This window comes from Dermacentor variabilis, chromosome 1 (genome assembly GCF_050947875.1).
Source record: "Dermacentor variabilis isolate Ectoservices chromosome 1, ASM5094787v1, whole genome shotgun sequence".
NCBI lineage: Eukaryota > Metazoa > Arthropoda > Arachnida > Ixodida > Ixodidae > Dermacentor > Dermacentor variabilis.
Window position 1 is genome coordinate 233,627,877 of NC_134568.1, and position 17,296 is coordinate 233,645,172.

Here is a 17,296-nt window from a genome sequence, read left to right on the forward strand (position 1 = left end):
TTACTTTAGTTTTCTGCAAATTAAGTTTTAGACCCACTCTTCTGCTTTGCCTCTCCAGGTCAGTGAGCATGCATTGCAATTGGTCCCCTGAGTTACTAAGCAAGGCAATGTCATCAGCGAATCGTAAGTTACTAAGGTATTCTCCATTAACTTTTATGCCGAATTCTTCCCAATCCAGGTCTCTGAATACCTCCTGTAAACACGCTGTCAATAGCATTGGAGATATCGTATCTCCCTGCCTGATGCCTTTCTTTATTTGGATTTTGTTGCTTGCTTTATGGAGGACTACGGTGGCTGCGGAGCCGCTATAGATATCTTTCAGTATTTTTACATACGGCTCGTCTACACCCTGATTCCGTAATGCCTCTATGACTGCTGAGGTTTCGTCAGAATCAAACGCTTTCTCGTAATCAATGAAAGCTATATATAAGGGTTGGTTATATTCCGCACATTTCTCTATCACCTGATTGATAGTGTGAATATGGTATCTGGTTGAGTAGCCTTTACGAAATCTTGCCTGGTCCTTTGGTTGACAGAAGGCTAAGGTGTTCCGGATTCTATTTGCAATTACTTTAGTAAATACTTTGTAGGCAACAGACAGTAAGCTGATGGGTCTATAGTTTTTCAAGTCTTTGGCGTCCCCTTTCTTATGGATTAGGATTATGTTGGCGTTCTTCCAAGATTCCGGTACGCTCGAGGTCATGAGGCATTGCGTATACAGGGTGGCCAGTTTCTCTAGAACAATCTGTCCACCATCCTTCAACAAATCTGCTGTTACCTGATCCTCCCCAGCTGCCTTCCCCCTTTGCATATCTCCCAAGGCTTTCTTTACTTCTTCCGGCGTTACCTGTGGGATTTCGAATTCCTCTAGACTATTCTCTCTTCCATTATCGTCGTGGGTGCCACTGGTACTGTATAAATCTCTATAGAACTCCTCAGCCACTTGAACTATCTCATCCATATTAGTAATGATATTGCCGGCTTTGTCTCTTAACGCATACATCTGATTCTTGCAGATTCCTAGTTTCTTTTTCACTGCTTTTAGGCTTCCTCCGTTCCTGAGAGCATGTTCAATTCTATCCATATTATACTTCCTTATGTCAGCAGTCTTACGCTTGTTGATTAACTTCGAAAGTTCTGCCAGTTCTATTCTAGCTGTAGGGTTAGAGGCTTTCATACATTGGCATTTCTTGATCAGATCTTTCGTCTCCTGCGATAGTTTACTGGTTTGCTGCCTAACGGAGTTACCACCGACTTCCATTGCACACTCCTTAATGATGCCCACAAGATTGTCATTCATTGCTTCAACACTAAGGTCCTCTTCCTGAGTTAAAGCCGAATACCTGTTCTGTAGCTTGATCTGGAATTCCTCTATATTCCCTCTTACCGCTAACTCATTGATCGGCTTCTTATGTACCAGTTTCTTCCGTTCCCTCCTAAGGTCTAGGCTAATTCGAGTTCTTACCATCCTGTGGTCACTGCAGTGCACCTTGCCGAGCACGTCCACATCTTTTATGATGCCAGGGTTAGCGCAGAGTATGAAGTCTATTTCATTTCTAGTCTCGCCGTTCGGGCTCCTCCACGTCCACTTTCGGCTATCCCGCTTGCGGAAGAAGGTATTGATTATCCGCATATTATTCTGTTCCGCAAACTCTACTAATAACTCTTCCCTGTTATTCCTAGAGCCTATGCCATATTCCTCCACTGCCTTGTCTCCAGCCTGCTTCTTGCCTACCTTGGCATTAAAGTCACCCATTAGTATAGTGTATTTTGTTTTCACTCTACCCATCGCCGATTCCACGTCTTCATAGAAGCTTTCGAGTTCCTGGTCATCATGACTGGATGTAGGGGCGTAGACCTGTACAACCTTCATTTTGTACCTCTTATTAAGTTTCACGACAAGACCTGCCACCCTCTCGTTAATGCTATAGAATTCCTGTATGTTACCAGCTATATTCTTATTAATAAGGAATCCGTCTCCGAGTTCTCGTCTCCGCTAGCCCCAGTAGCACAGGACGTGCCCGCTTTTTAGCACTGTATATGCTTCTTTTGGCCTCCTAACTTCACTCAGTCCTATTATATCCCATTTACTGCCCTCTAATTCCTCCAATAGCACTGCTAGACTCGCCTCACTAGATAGCGTTCTAGCGTTAAACGTTGCCAGGTTCATATTCCAATGGCGGCCTATCCGGAGCCAGGGATTCTTAGCACCCTCTGCTGCGTCGCAGGTCTGACCGCCGCCGTGGTCAGTTGCTTCACAGCTGCTGGGGACTGAGGGCCGGGGTTTGATTGTTGTGTTCATATATGATTGTTGTGTTCATCTATATAGTTCGATGAGATAGAACGCGAGAAACCCTCCTCCGTCACACCGGACGGTCTGTACCATTTTAAAGTCATGCCCTTTGGATTATGCAATGCGCCAGCTACATTCGAGCGCATGATGGACTCCCTCTTGCGCGGCTTGAAGTGGTCTACATGCCTCGATCTGTTACCTCGACGATGTGATTGTGTTTTCGCCGAACTTTGAGAGGCACCTGCGGCGCCTCACAACCATACTCTCCATGTTTCGCATGGCTGGCCTTCAGCTAAACTCCTCCAAGTGCCATTTGGGTCGCCGTGAAATTAACATGCTCGGCCATCTCTTAAACGCCGCCGGAACCCAACCTGATCCACAGAAAGTTCACGCCGTGCGAAATTTTCCTGTACCTTGTTCAACAAACGATGCCCGTAGTTTTCTGGGCTTATGCTCTTATTTCCGGCGATTTGTGAAAAAATTTGCCGACATCGCTCACGCTCTCACTGACCTTCTTAAGAAAGACGTCTCCTTCTCTTGGGGACCACTGCAGGAGAAAGCCTTCTCTACCCTGATTGAGGGGCTCATAACTTCCACGATTCTGTCACACTTTGACCCTTCTGCGCACACTGCAGTACGAACTGACGCGAGTGGTCATGGCATGGGTGTTGTCCTCGCTCAGCGTCAACAGGGCCAAGACCGTGTCATCGCTTACAAGCCGGCCGCCTTCTTTCCACGCCCGAGCGAAATTACTCCATTACTGAGAGAAAATGTCTCGCGCTCGTATGAGCGGTCGCGAAATTTCGACCGTGCCTTTTCGGTCGGAGCTTCTGCGTTGTAACCGATCATCATGCCCTCTGCTGGCTCTCCTCTTTGAAGGATCCAACTGGACGACTTGCACGTTGGGCGTTGCGTCTACAAGAATGTACATTTTCTATTGTGTATAAGCCAGGCCGCCTGCATAAAGACGCTGAGTGCCTATCCCGCAATCCCGTCGATCAACCGGACGATACCAATGCAGACTCGGACATCAGTGCTCTATCCCTCTCCGGCTTCCTCCATATTGGCGACGAGCAACGCCAAGGTCCTGTTCTTCGAGCACTTATGGAACGCCTAAGCTCCTCGCCCAATGACCCGTCCCTCCGGATGTTCACCTTGTGCGATGGAACTTTATACCGTCGTAGCGTTCGTCCTGATGGCCCGGAGTTCCTCCTAGTCGTTCCCAAGCACATTCGACTGGCCGTGCTCCAGCAACTTCACGGCGCTCCTACTGCTGGACATCTGGGAATCACTCGTACTTACGACCGCCTGCGGCGCCGCTTCTCCTGGCCCGGCATTTATCGCTCTGTGCGCCGTTATGTGGCTTCTTGCGACGTGTGTCAGCGCCGGAAGACGCCTGCTATGCCTCCTGCTGGTTTGCTTCAACCAATTGATATCCCTACAGAGCCCTCCTTCTGTGTGGGCCTCGACCTCCTTGACTTCTTTCCAATTTCCAACGTAGGAAACAAATGGATTGCTGTAGCAACAGATGTGCCACGAGATATGCCATCGCACGAGCGCTGTCAACCAGTTGCGCTACAGATGTCGGCGACTTCCTACTATACGACGTCATCCTGCACCACGGCACCCCTCGCTAGTTACTCACGGATCGCGGCTGCTACTTTCTATCGAAGGTCGTCGATGATCTGCTGCGCTCCTGTTCTACAGAACACCAGCTTGCTACCGCGTACCACCCTCAAACGAACGGCCTCACCGAGCGACTCAACCGCACACTAACTGAAATGCTGGCCATGTACGTTTCCGACAATCACCGCGACTGGGACGTCGCTTTACCATACATCACTTTCGCATACAACTCGTCCCGTCACGGCACTGCCAGATTTTCACCATTTTACCTTTTGTATGGCCGCGACCCCACCTTGCCCTTCGACACGTTGCTACCTTCCGCAGTACATTCATCCTGTACTGGTTACGCTCGCGATGCTATTGCCCTAGGCGCCCAGGCCCGAGACGTCGCCCGTCATCGCCTCGCAGTATCGCAAGCTTCTCAAAGGCGACGCTACGTCCTTCGGCACCGAGACCACCATTTTTCACTTGGTTCCCTTGTCCTTCTCTGGACGTCTTCACGTCGCGTCGGCTTGTCGGAAAAACTACTTTCCCGTTATTTTGGTCCGTACCAGATCGTACGTCAGCTGTCCGACGTGACATACGAGATCGCCCCAGTCAGTCAGCCTTCAGTACCTCCCAACGTTACCAGCGATGTTGTTCACATCGCCAGGCTCAAGCCCAATGTCCCCCCATTAAGCGAGGCTCTATAACTTGCACCGGGACGGAGCTAACCCCGCCGGGAAGGCGATGTTACGGTGAAGGAAAAGAAGAAGGTGACATAGACTAGAGGAAGACGAAGTCTGGCAGTTGCCTGAACGCCTTAAATACCAGTTGTAAATTTACCTTATTTTACACTCGTGGGCCTGCTTTCTTCCGGCAATACTATTAAGAAAATCAATTGAGTCTTCTTATAAAATCGTGTACAATGCTTGCATCGTGTGTCTTTGCATGATGAAAATAAAATGAAGCTTTACAATTTGAGTAGTGAGTGATGGGGAGTAGCGGAGGTTCTCAAATTGCAACCAACAATGTCTCGCATCGTGTGCAGTGCTGTGGCATGGCAGCACCGTGCTTTGTGATGACTGTTCAGTGTTCACAAGCACCGGTGCGCCACACATCTCGGAGGCCACAGCCGGACTTCATGGGCGCGCTGCTAGATGGCGCAGCTCCTCTAAAGGGAAGCAGGAAAGAATAGCCCCACTGAAGTACACACCTTATATGACTAATTTCAGCTATTCGCATACTTGGATAGTCATCGTCGACGAGTTCTGCATGATTTTTTTTGGTTGTCGACGTGCGGCGAAACCAGTCCACATCTATCAGCTCACTGATGCTCATATGATGGTGCTTTTTCATGTTTTCTTTTTCTGACAAACCAGGCAAGTAACATTACCAAGCATCTCACTGAACAATGCGTATAGCAAAAGATGCGATCCTGCAGCCAGATTTTGAATCAAACAAAGCAACGGTTAGTGCTAGACATCTTTCTTGAAGGTGTTAAAACGATCTGATCACTGTAGTGACCGGGATATAGGCGCCGCGCACGGCGACGGACGCGCCACTGGTGGCGGCCTTGCGCAGAACACGCGGGAGAGGAGCCTGGCGCGCGCCGTAGTTTGTTGTGTCGTTAATCGTGCTTCTCTGTCTTATTCACGTTTTCAGAGCAAGATAGGCAACACCACTCGCACGTGTGGGGTGGCCAAAGCTTCAGGGAATGTCGAAGAAGAATTGTTGCAGGGTGGGGGGCTCAAATACCGGTGAAAACGGGCCGGGGATACGGTTCTAATCATTCCCGGCAAAGCCTCATCAGCGGGAGCAATGGTAGCAAAAATGGATCGTCGCTTCGAAGGGAAATTTTTTGTTCTCATCCTTTCCTTTACTTCGTCGGTGTTTTTTTCCCCTCGATCATAGTTAGACGCGTGAGCAACGAAGTTCGTCTGCAGTGCAGCATGAGGTTTAAAGGCATTTCGCTAAAGTTCGGAATGCTGTTTGCCGCTTATATTGTTTTCCGCTTCTTTACCGCGTTGCGCTAGCTAGGCAGCACGACTGCACGAGCGCATTGCGTTGTATGTTAAAGCTACTGAAGTTTGCAAGAACTGAAATGGTTGGTTTCATGTGGCGCAGTAAATCCTCGCACCAGCTGTCGCGCACTTCATGTTTTTACATCTATTTTATGCGTGGCTTTGCACATGTTTAACTGTTGCTAGTTGCTCCATGCATAACTCTTGTTGATTCTTTTGAGCTGCGAAGTTTTCACCCTGCCTTGTTTGTAAAGGGTATAAATCACGCTGTGTCTTATCGGAATGATACCAACGAAGTGCTTCTTTAACAGCTTTATTCTTTTCGCCCGAGGGCATCTTAGATATTGTTTGCGTTTTTGGAAATGTGTTTAGAAAATAGGTAGTTCAGGGCGAGAATTGCTAATAGCTGCTGCATATGGTATTTTTGTTCCATTTCTCGCTGGAAAGTTCGCGTCCCGTTTGGGAAGTCATCGCACCTCGATGCTGCCTGAGCAAACTTAACACGCCGAGTGATTTGTTTGTTTCACAACGTAGTCCCTTCTTGCATGTGAGTTTTGTATTCAACTGAATTCTTTCTTATACTTACGCTGCAGACGACTAAACCGGGCCTTGCCGCCAGCGCTCATCTACTTTGACTAGCGCTGCTCTGCCTTTAAATATATCATGTGGCACCTCTCTCTAGTAATATAAGAAAATTACTGAAAATTTAGTCAGTCTTTAGCTTTGTACGTTTCCAAGCAGCTCCATTGGGGCATTTAAAATTGCACAAACTGCAGCGGGAAGGGTAGTTCATCGGCGTATGCAGCAGAATTGCATCGGCGGTACAGCACTAACACGCGCTTTTATTAACCCACGCGTTTCCATCAATAAAATGGCAATTACTCTTCTTAAGGCGACTTCGACTGCACTTATTCGGCGATGTCACATGTATTCATCGGTAGAAAAATCACAACGGCATATGCAGAGATTGCACCGTGCGGCTTTGTTTGATATAAGTCTGCACTAACGACGGGTGCTTATTATTCAGGTACAGAAGCAGCATTGCGGCAAGGGTAGAATAAAAAAAACCATCGAGAGATCGCATTACTCAACAAAATTTATCGGCTAGTGAACATGAGCTCCACGTCATGTAAATGGGGTTCATGGCATTAGTGTGCGGGACACACCTTGCACGTATGTGGGCCATGTTGTCCCAAACACCGGTAACATCGTGTTCATACCCACTCGCACAGAGGTCAGCATCTTCCCTACAGCTGTCACCCGAACAAAGGAGAAATCGCAGCCGCGAACTTCAGCCATCCTTGCTGCAAAGGGTTGGCGTCTGCTACTGCTCCCGCGTGTACTGTTGGAAGCGTCCGCTAGGTGGCTTTCAGTGGCGCCTCTATAGACGGTGCACGAGGCGTATAGCGGACGACGGCGGTTTAGCGCACGTAAAATAGGTCAGCAACGCTGTACATGCACAGAACTGGGATTCGACTTACTCCTCTGCTTGTCCTGTTCACTTGTCTCTACTTCAGTCCTCGTATCATTTAATCCTTGTCAGTACTTGTTTGTCGTTTTCAGGCTGAGCGCACCGCATGTTGTTCTTATCTGCAGATAGCGTTTGTGCATTGTTGAATGCACCCAGAGTATTTGTTCGTGTGGTCGCAATGGACCTTAAGGAGACGTGTCCTGCAGGATGTCCCAGCGCACTTCCATGTGTAGCGAGCATGGAGCCGCAGACAAGAGAGCTAAATTATGAAGCATGTCAAGAGCTTTCAGGAAGTTCTTCTTCTTTTTTTCATATTTGCATGGTGTATTGCTTGGATTTGTTTACACGTCATGCGCCTTTAATTAAGGAAGTAAGGAAAACTGGGCGAGCTGGTGTATGTGTTTGTTCGGAACAGCCCAACAAATTAGCCCCTTTCTTAATGACTGAATCAGTTGTGTCTTTCACGGTGCGTTTCTTCTTCACTGTACTGTTTTTTTTTCTTTTTATGGACGATATTTATTACCGTTGCAAGCATGTTGTATGCGAAGAAAATCGACTGCGTGCCCAATTGCAGTTTTCACTTGCAGGATGGCTGAAAACCCCTTTGTTGCGTCTCAAGGAACTGGCTCTGGTACGTATATGGTGCAGCTTGTTCCTCTAATATACTGCAATGCTGTCTATGCACTTGCAGTATCACTTCTGTAGCGCTCCTTTTTCACACAGTATGATTGGCTGGAGGGGAGTACTGACGGAAGGTGTAAGCTAATGTCTGGAACACGTCGCTGCTCTCTGCGCACGGTATGTTGCAATAGTCAGATAATTGGCAAAAATAGAGAGACGTCTTAGTACATTGCACTCTTTGGCTTGTTCACTGGCACATACATTGATGGATAGAGCTCCGTATAACCAGTGCTTGCCTGGAAGACGCCATGTGGGAAGTCACTATAGTGACACATTGGAGAGATCACAACTTCAAAATGATCGCACAGTTAAAGGGTCACTAAAGAGAAACGCTAAATCAAGTTAGAGTGGTAAGGTAACCTCTCGAAACTTCGTTTTCATTTTGTTGGCGTAAGAAATGTTCATAATTTCTGGGAAAAAGTTACGGCCAAACTTCCCGTTTTATGGTTCGTTCTCCACTGCTGCGCCGATGGGGCAAACAGAAGATGTAAAAATTTGCGAGGCCGCACCTCTTCATTGTTTGCAGTACAGTGTAATTGATAAGCACTAATGGGGGGCCGAGCAGATGCTGTTATAATCGATGACGTTAGGGGATCTCACGTAGGCATTTCAAGGTATTGTTGCTTCCCGTATTTTATTTGTTTATTCTTTTTGGCCCTTACAGATCCTACACGCTCTGTACAATTCACCTGATTGGTGTTCCGGAAGGCTATCAAGCAATCTGCCCCAATTTAATGTTTATTCTCAGTGTCCCATTAATGTTGTGCAGGTGCATACAGCCGTTTGAGTGGACACTTCATTACACATGATCTAGAAGACATCTTGCTGTAATAAGACCATGGGCGTACAACGCCTCTGCCCCGTATGAATGTCGCTCTGCTGGAACATACACAAGGGTTTGTGCCGAAAGTATCAGTGGCGTAGACAGAAATATTTTTCGGGGCGTGTTATACGGCATCAGTCAAAAAAAGAGCCTGTGCCCAAACAATATCTTAGTCATTTTTCTAGTTTAATAAAGCCGAAGGGTTAGTTTCAGTCACTGTAATATCTGCATAAACTACGAGCGCACACAGGACTCCGGATACTTGATCCCTACAGAACATTTATTTTCTCTCTCTCTCTCACACACACACACACACACACACACACACACACACACACACACAAAAAAAAAAAAACGCTCGTACGAAAAAGAACGCAAGTGTACCAGAACGTTCCTGAATAATTACTGAAACATAAAAATAAGGGCCACTGTTTGAAATTCAACGCGGAACTGTTGGACAAGGAAAAAGGCGCTATTAAAACATGGTCGCGGCAATACATGAAACTTCTGTGCGTTCTTCTACAAGCTGAACATTACATAAAGTCGGCCGTTCACCTGCGCACCCTAGTGCACAAAAAATGGGGAAGGAGTCTCTCTGCTCACGTTCAGGCCGAAGCCGACGGCGGTCCAAAGAAAGATGCGGAAGGGCAGTTTTTGGACTGACAGCAATATCCCGGTGAATGTTAAGTGCGCACCTTAGCAACCGCTTCTGCGGTGCTGACGGGCAAAGTGGCCGGAATCTGCAGCAAATTGTGGATGTTAAAAACTGCAATGAAACGGCACTGTAGAAGTCAAAATCAACGGAGTCAAGCTTTTAACGAGGCGGCTGTGGGTCTTATGCTAATCTCAATGCTGAGCGAAGGAACAGAAAAAGGGAGACGCAACAATAACTTAAGCTTAGTGATGCCATGTGGTTTTTAGAACGAACTATTTTTGTCAACAAACTGACATACTTGTTTTTGTTTTTATATTTTAAAGGGACACTAAAGGTTACTATTAAGTCAACGTGCACTGTTGAAATACCATCACAGAAACCTCGAAACGCTTGTTTCGTGGCAAGGAGAGACTTATTTTAAGAGAAAATGCGTTCTGAAGCGTCCGCGTACCTCTAGCGCAGTTCAAATCGCCCGCCCTCCGATCGAGGAGTACTGACATCATGGTCTCATAGTGACGTTGCGCCATCGGTGAGTAGAACGGCGTCCGCAGACGGCGCTACGGCTTTTCTGCGCAAAACGCGAACGCGCGGCCAGAAACAGAGCCAAGACAGAGCCGACAGCAGAGCGAAAGCGGGAGTATGGTGGCTAGCGGAAGGAGAAACGAATTACGTCCCACATTACGTCCCACGGCACACGGAGAGTCCGTTTTCGTTAAACTATAGGCTGCGGCGAGCTCGCAGCGTGGTCTATGAGAAGCGACGAGCCTTTTCGCACTCGAAACGGCATAAAAATGTGCGAATCGACGCAAAACTCGGCCTAGAAACGTGCTTCGCCACAGCCAGGGCTCAATACGACCCAAGCTGGCACGACCCAGATGTCGTTTCCCGCACCGCCACCAGGCGCCGCTACTATACCTCAAACTCCAGCGCAAGACGCCCATAAGCTGGTACTTCATTCTATGACGCTAACTTCGACGCTCGTCGCAATGGACCCTGACACCGACAGATTGGCTCGCGATGGTGGGCTCAACTTCAGCGATTTGAGCACCGACGAGCGCGACCTGCTGCTGAGGGCTCGCACTGGCGGCGTCGTTGCGTACTACGACGGCGCCCTCGACACCGGCTCTCCGGAGCGGGAAAGCAACGAGGGCTTCCCACGACATCACATGGACGTGGCATTCTCTCTGCTTGTTCCAAATGAAAGTTTCGCGAGCCAGCAGAACCCTCACAGCACGACGCGATAACGAAACTACTGAAACTCCAAAGCGTGCGCGGCGCAGAGTCGAGCGCGCAGAGTCGAGCGAAAACGAAACCTTTCGAACACCCATATTACTGAAGGGTAACGTCAAAATGTTATTTTTTCTTAGAATCGAATAGACGTAGACAAGTAGCATTTTTTTCCGTCTTATAATCGATTGAAATGATATTTTTAATACTAGTAGTTGAGTATTAGTAACACAAATTATGAGGAGTCCTTTCGTCATCGGGCTAGTACCGGAATGTCGCTGGGGGGTCTCAAATCGTGTCATGCATTTACCTCAATTTCTCGGTTACTAAAGCTCTGTTCGCGATTATATTGACGACTTAGACGTTCTAGAACATTGCTTTACCACTTTAACTTGAGTTTCTGGTAACCTTTAGTGTCCCTTTAATATATGGATGCAGTCTGTAAATAACATGGGCGAAAAAAAAGGCTGAAATGAGGGGGAGAGGGGGGCGTATGCAGGATTCAGAAAATTTCAGGGGGGGGGGGGTGTTCTGACACCGAAACGCCTCCCTTCCTGGCTATGCCTCAGGAAGGTATTGAGAAACATAGTTTTTTAGTGTGTGTGTGTGCAATATTGAGACATTGCAACATGCAGTGTTTGTTGATATACTTGAAACATAAGGCGTCTAGGACATTTCATTTCGTGGGTTCAACAAAAGCCTCATAGAAGCCATAATCCGCAGGTATTGTGGTGCGGTCCTGTGGGATGTGGCTATTTTTTCGGAACCTGAAGCAACCATGAATGTTGCTTGCTGTAACTGGACATTACAGAAGTTTCGTCATTTTATCTTTTATGTGCACACCTCGCTATCTTATTTTTATTACTTTAGTGCTGTTACTCATGTTCCAATTTGTTTCATTCTGGTGCATATCCGGATAACTTTTGTTTGACTTTCACCTTAACCTGTTGCCGACTTCTCCATGTGGCACATGTAGGGGTCGGCAAGCATGTCAAGTTGCCCATGCAGCTTTTTTTTCAGCCCTTCCCATCTGAGAATAGGATATACAGTAAATTCTATGCACGAGGGACGTCGTAAACGAGAAGTAATGTTGAGGCATAATAAGTGCACTCAAACCGCTCGCATAACATTGAAAAAATTTACATACTTTGTCGTAGGTTCTTCACACACAGCCTGCAGCTAAAATAAAATATTTAAAGGTCCTACTTGTCGTTTGCTGCATTGAGGCCAGTGGGCTAAGTTCTTTGGTTTTTTTTCCTTTCCTTCTACAAATACTGCAGCTGTGGTGTGGCACCTTCATTAGTCACCCCGCATTTCTTGAAGTATGAGACGCAACAGGAAATATTACATATGATCAAGGAAGCAGTGCGTCGCACTTCTTTGAGCGGCTGAAGAAAATTCCACAGTAGGAGGATTTTCACTTCCTTAGCGGTAGTAGATTTGTGCAAAGAAACAGTGACTTCGGGTAATGAGTGAAAAATCTCCTGTTTAAGGTGGCACATTTCCACCTTTATAATGCGACAGGGTGTGTAAAAGAAATGTTGCCGATTACTTTTGGCGCGGCATTGCACTTACACGAACTCGGCGTGCATGGGCGAACTAACACCACAGCTGGATGCTCCGGCTCGCCTCCTATCTATCGGTCAAGCCACAACTCCTTAATGCTCGTATGAACCCGTTTTTAGCTAGTCGTGAGCAGCTCCAGGGCTTAACGTCAAGTCTGGCAGTGCGGTTGTAGCAACCATAATCTGCAGGTGTTGTGGGAGTGGTCTTGTGGGATTGCAGTTTCCTAGATTGTTAACAGTACTGAATTGCGCCGTTTGACCCACTGTTTGCCGAGTGGTCCAAGCTGGTCAGTCCACCTCGTGTAGGTGTATTTACCTGATCCACTCCCGCACTCACTCGACCCTACTACACTGTATTCTCATGAACCCGATTAAGGACTTCTCTAGCCGGCATGTATGTGACGTTACGATGCTTCTGTCAAGTTTATGTTGACGTACAGGCTGTGTGAACTGCGCGGCTCTCGCCTCCTTTCATCTCATGTTTGTGTTGTTTCATGTCTTGCAGGGCATCTCTTGGAATATCCCAAAGGCTTTAACGAGATTGAAAGTGCGGACATCGACATGCAGTTTGTTGGAACTTGTTCAAAGGTCAACCTGACCTGTTTATTCCAGTGTACCTATCAAGTTCTCAAAGCGAACAGTTCTGCCAGTGATCTCCCTGTGGTCATGGGCCTCAACAAACAACCTCAGGATGTTGTAGCGTTCTGCCAGGAAAATGCATACGGCATTGTGTCTGAAATTGGTGCAGCTATTGACAAGTGCTTGCTGCAGGCACTGGGAAAAGACATTAATGCTGCTGGCCTGTATGGTTTGGCCTTTGTTAGATGTGGAGAATTTGAGGATGCTGCATTTATAACTTTTGTGAAGAACAACCAGCTAGTCATAAAATACCTTGTTTCTTTCAAGCTAGGTATGGCTTCGAGCTTTGCTGATGTACTAAATATGAAATTGCACAAGTTGGGCGTGTCCGATTCCTGTCGGCTGGTAGCAGCAACTGTTGACAGAGATTGCTTTCATATGGAGGAGATCGAGGCCTTATTAAGTGCAAAAAAGGACCGCACAAATGCGCTCCTCGAGTTTCACTGTGTTATTTATAAGTTAGAGTCTGTGCTGGGTCACGCACTGCAAAAGTCTATGCTGGATGACCCTCAAGTAGCCATTATAGCCAATCTGTGCAACATGCTGAAGAACCTGGCTCTAGCTGATGACCTCAACCTTGGAGATGCGATGTTTCAAGGCCCAGAGTCATCAACGAGCACATTTTTTAACTACAAGACTCTGGTTACGTTGCACAATCACTGGCTGGACATCGTGACCAAATTGAACAAAGTTTTGGTGGATTCGCTCGTGGAAGACGACCGTCAGGTGATCTCTTTCATTCTGGCCACCCTCAAGTCGACGACTTTCATAGTGAACCTGGTGTTTTACATCGAGCTCTTCCGAAGCCTACACGAGTGGACAAGCCGGGTGGTTGTGCTGGGCATCCCTGCTTACCAGGTACTCAACGAGTTGCAGGGTGCCTCGAGCACGCTCCGCCACCACACCGCCACGGGTGGCGTTCGCGTCGAGGAACTGCTTGAGGAACTGCGACAAAGCTGCGGCCGCTATCGCGGTGTCGACATTAGCTGCGATCTGGACGAGGCGCTGTTCACGGCCACTATGAACAAGGTGTGCAGCCTCATGGCCGAGATCCTAGACGACATCGTGCGCCAGACCAGCCCGTCGATCAGCAAGTTCAGCATTCTCGACCCTAAGGTGTGGCCAGTGGACTCGTGTCAGCTAGACGACTTTGGGTTCGACTCGATAAAAGCGCTGGCGCGAGAGTATCGCTACTCGCTGCTGGATAATGTTGACGTGTTCCAAGAATGGGGATCATACAAGCGGACGGTGCATAATTCGTTTGTGACGCAGCTGAGAGACAACTTCGACGCCCTGGCCGTCAGGATGGTGTCCTCTTTCAAAAGTTTGTACCCCGGCATTGTGACGCTTCTGAGCGCGGCAACATTGCTGTGTCCTGCATCTAACGTCCTTCAAAAGTGCACCCAACTCCTGTTGGAAGGCGAGCAGAGCGAAGAAGTGCGAAACATACAGATCAATGGTCCACCCGTAGGGTCATGGTCAGCGGCTGCGGCGCTGTCGTTTTTGTTGCAAGAACGTTGTGTTGAACAAACTGCCCAGTTTTCTGACAAAGCTTGTGACCTCGTGCTGCCTCTCGAAGCTGTTAGAAGCTTGTTTGTGAACACCGTCTAGTAATAGTATAGTTTTGTAAACGCTGTTGAGTTTTGTCGACAGATACCGTAGCAACTGGGAGGAGCGCGTAATTGACCCTCACGTGTTTTTAATCTTTGTAGTGAAAGTTTTGGACAGACGTATACATATTTTATACAGGCGACATGCCTGGGTGCTTTCATCAAGAAGTACAGAAAAAAGATCTGGAGTGGAGCTAATGTCCCGAAAGTGAAGCCAGGCCGCTGCCATCTTGCTCAGTCAAAACAAAAAAAAACTTCACTGATGATTACAATACGCCATAATGCAAAATTTGCTCAATACCTATTATTGCGACAGCAATTATATGGACTTCAGGTGCATTTATGCCGTCGGCGTCGCCGTGAAGTTCCGTATAATGTGCAAGGGCGATAAGATCGTCGCCGCGCGCCGTGTGCTGTATGTGCGAATGAAAGCGTGCGAGAGTGAGCTCGCGATCGCGACTCAATCTCGCGCACACAAGGGAGGGAAGAGGGGAGGAAGCGCGCCGTCTTCCGTCGCACACTCGCTAATCGTCTTCCGTCGCACGCCTCGTTAATCGGGTGATCGCGATGACGGCGCGTGGGTAAAGTGGGTGCGCGATTCACAGCAGCCGCCGCAGACAGTCCTCCGCTCATGTAGCGGTTTGTTTCCATATGTGCTATCCGTGGACGCACTCGCCGCATCTACGGTGTTGGGCTGCTGAGCACGAGTTCGCGGGATCGAATCCCGGCCACGGCGGCCGCATTTCGATGGGGGCGAAATGCGAAAACACCCGTGTGCTTAGATTTAGGTGCACGTTAAAGAACCCCAGGTGGTCAAAATTTCCGGAGTCCTCCACTACGGCGTGCCTCATAATCAGAAAGTGGTTTTGGCACGTAAAACCTCAAATATTATTATATATTACTCGCCGCATGCCTTATCGATGGCATCATCAATGAACAGACGACGGCGCGCTACTCTGGCGCCATCTCGTAGTGGTTGTCGCCGCAGAGCCCGTCTTGGGTATTGCAGAGCCCGCAATACGCTTTTGTCACGCTTTCGCGATACTTTCCTCCGTCTTCCATCCCCCGCTGCGCTCCGCGTTCACTCATTCAACTACACTGTGCTCGTTCGGTCGGTTACGCCGAGAGACGCTGCCGACGCTGAGGGACGCCGTCGCTCGACGCAGAAACGGCCGCCTTAGAGCTGCGCTTTAAGATGTAAGGCTGTAATGGGGAATAGGAAGCACTTTCTTCTCACTTCCTACGTGTTTAAGGTGGTGGCTAATTTCACCGTACAATTTCTACTCAATGTCCATCTTTGTGTCACTGGTTTTAGGATGAACCTTCAACATCCTGCTTCAGCGTCCTGAAAAAATTAATAGATCGTCCAGTACTCATTCAAAGCTAAAATTTTAGCTAGAAACAACGACATTTTCCACTTTACCTAGCCATTAGCATACGAAAGCACTTAAGTTGCGAGTAGACTCCAGCTGTTGCTCTCTCTCAGAGGTGAAATAGGGGCAAGCGCTGGCTTCACTTTGGCTGATAAGAAACTGCGTGGGCCGCTGCTCCAGAATTATTTTTTGAAACCTACTTGGTTTCCATGAGGCAACAGGCCACGTATTTTTCTAAATCTGAGAAGCGTACTCATCTTTTGTGGCATTCGTATAATTCCATCCTGCTTATTAGTTTTTCGCTTACGGAGCTGTAAACGTTTGCCATTTTGTTTATTATTACGCATTCACAACGCAGTGATGGAGCAACTACGCCAAGAGTAGTCATTTGCGCTATCTTTGGCCAACCTTGTGTGCGTATGTGTGTTAAAAGCGAAACAATTCTCGAACCACGGAGCGCAGCGTCGAGGCAGAAAACACGCGGGGAACGCTGTGGTGACGGCAGAAGACGCTGCGCCAAATGCGCGAAATGTGACGGTCAGACGACTATGCTTACGCTTTTCTATTTACCTTTGAAATAAACATGCAGTGCTATTGTCGACACGAACTTTCTGAACTGGCATTGCACTCTCACGTCACCGCAAAGGAAGTAATTCAGCATGTGCAGCCAAGTCCAAAAGACAAGGTGGTTCCTATGCACTGCCACTGTGTGGTCTTGTGCAGTTCGTGCTGCAGTTTGGTATTCGTGCCAGGGGTACCATTCTGGACGTTGTCGAATTCCGCCATACTATCGAATTCGCCATCTTGTCAGCTCTGATTGGCCCAAGGAACTGCTGCTACGCGCGGCCCTTCTCACAGCTGGTTCAATATGCCAACATTACGGAGAAATTGACAGTCTGGCGGAATTAGACAATATCCAAAATAGTGCCCGAGCTCGGCTCGGAGCTCAAGGAAGATGTCGGATCGAAACCCTTCGGTAATGTCTGCTCGTACGTTAACGGCGTTACTTCAGAAATATTATTTAATACGTTTATTCAACCGCTGACGGTAATTTGTTTTATTAGCACGTGCCTTCTTTGCTACGTTGCACGAGCGGAAGAGCAGCTTCCGTGGTTGTAGTTTAAAGGGCAACTCCAGCGATTTTTTGACCATGTGAATGTAATGGTATATTTAGGTTCCCGAGACCGTGTCACGGTAACCTGTCACGGTAACCTGTCACGTGTCTGATAGTAGAATTGTACCGCAAATTCGAAAATAATGTTTAAAAAGCGCGAAAACGAAACCGAAACCTCACCAAGCTTGCAGCCGAGTGAACATCTTCGTGTGACGT

At 47.9% G+C, this 17,296-nt stretch overlaps 1 protein-coding gene across 2 annotated transcripts in view; it reads left to right on the forward strand.

The window, feature by feature from the left end:
- LOC142559450 (uncharacterized) overlaps nucleotides 1-16,567 on the forward strand; it is a 35,791-nt gene extending 19,224 nt beyond the window's left edge. For both annotated transcript variants that reach the window (XM_075671044.1, XM_075671053.1), the window contains 2 exons: nucleotides 7,981-8,024; nucleotides 12,850-16,567. In XM_075671044.1, the coding sequence (XP_075527159.1) occupies nucleotides 7,981-8,024; nucleotides 12,850-14,594 (1,789 nt within the window). In that variant the 3' untranslated portion in view covers nucleotides 14,595-16,567. The remainder of the gene's footprint in view (nucleotides 1-7,980; nucleotides 8,025-12,849) is intronic.
- The last annotated feature ends 729 nt before the right edge of the window (nucleotides 16,568-17,296 follow it).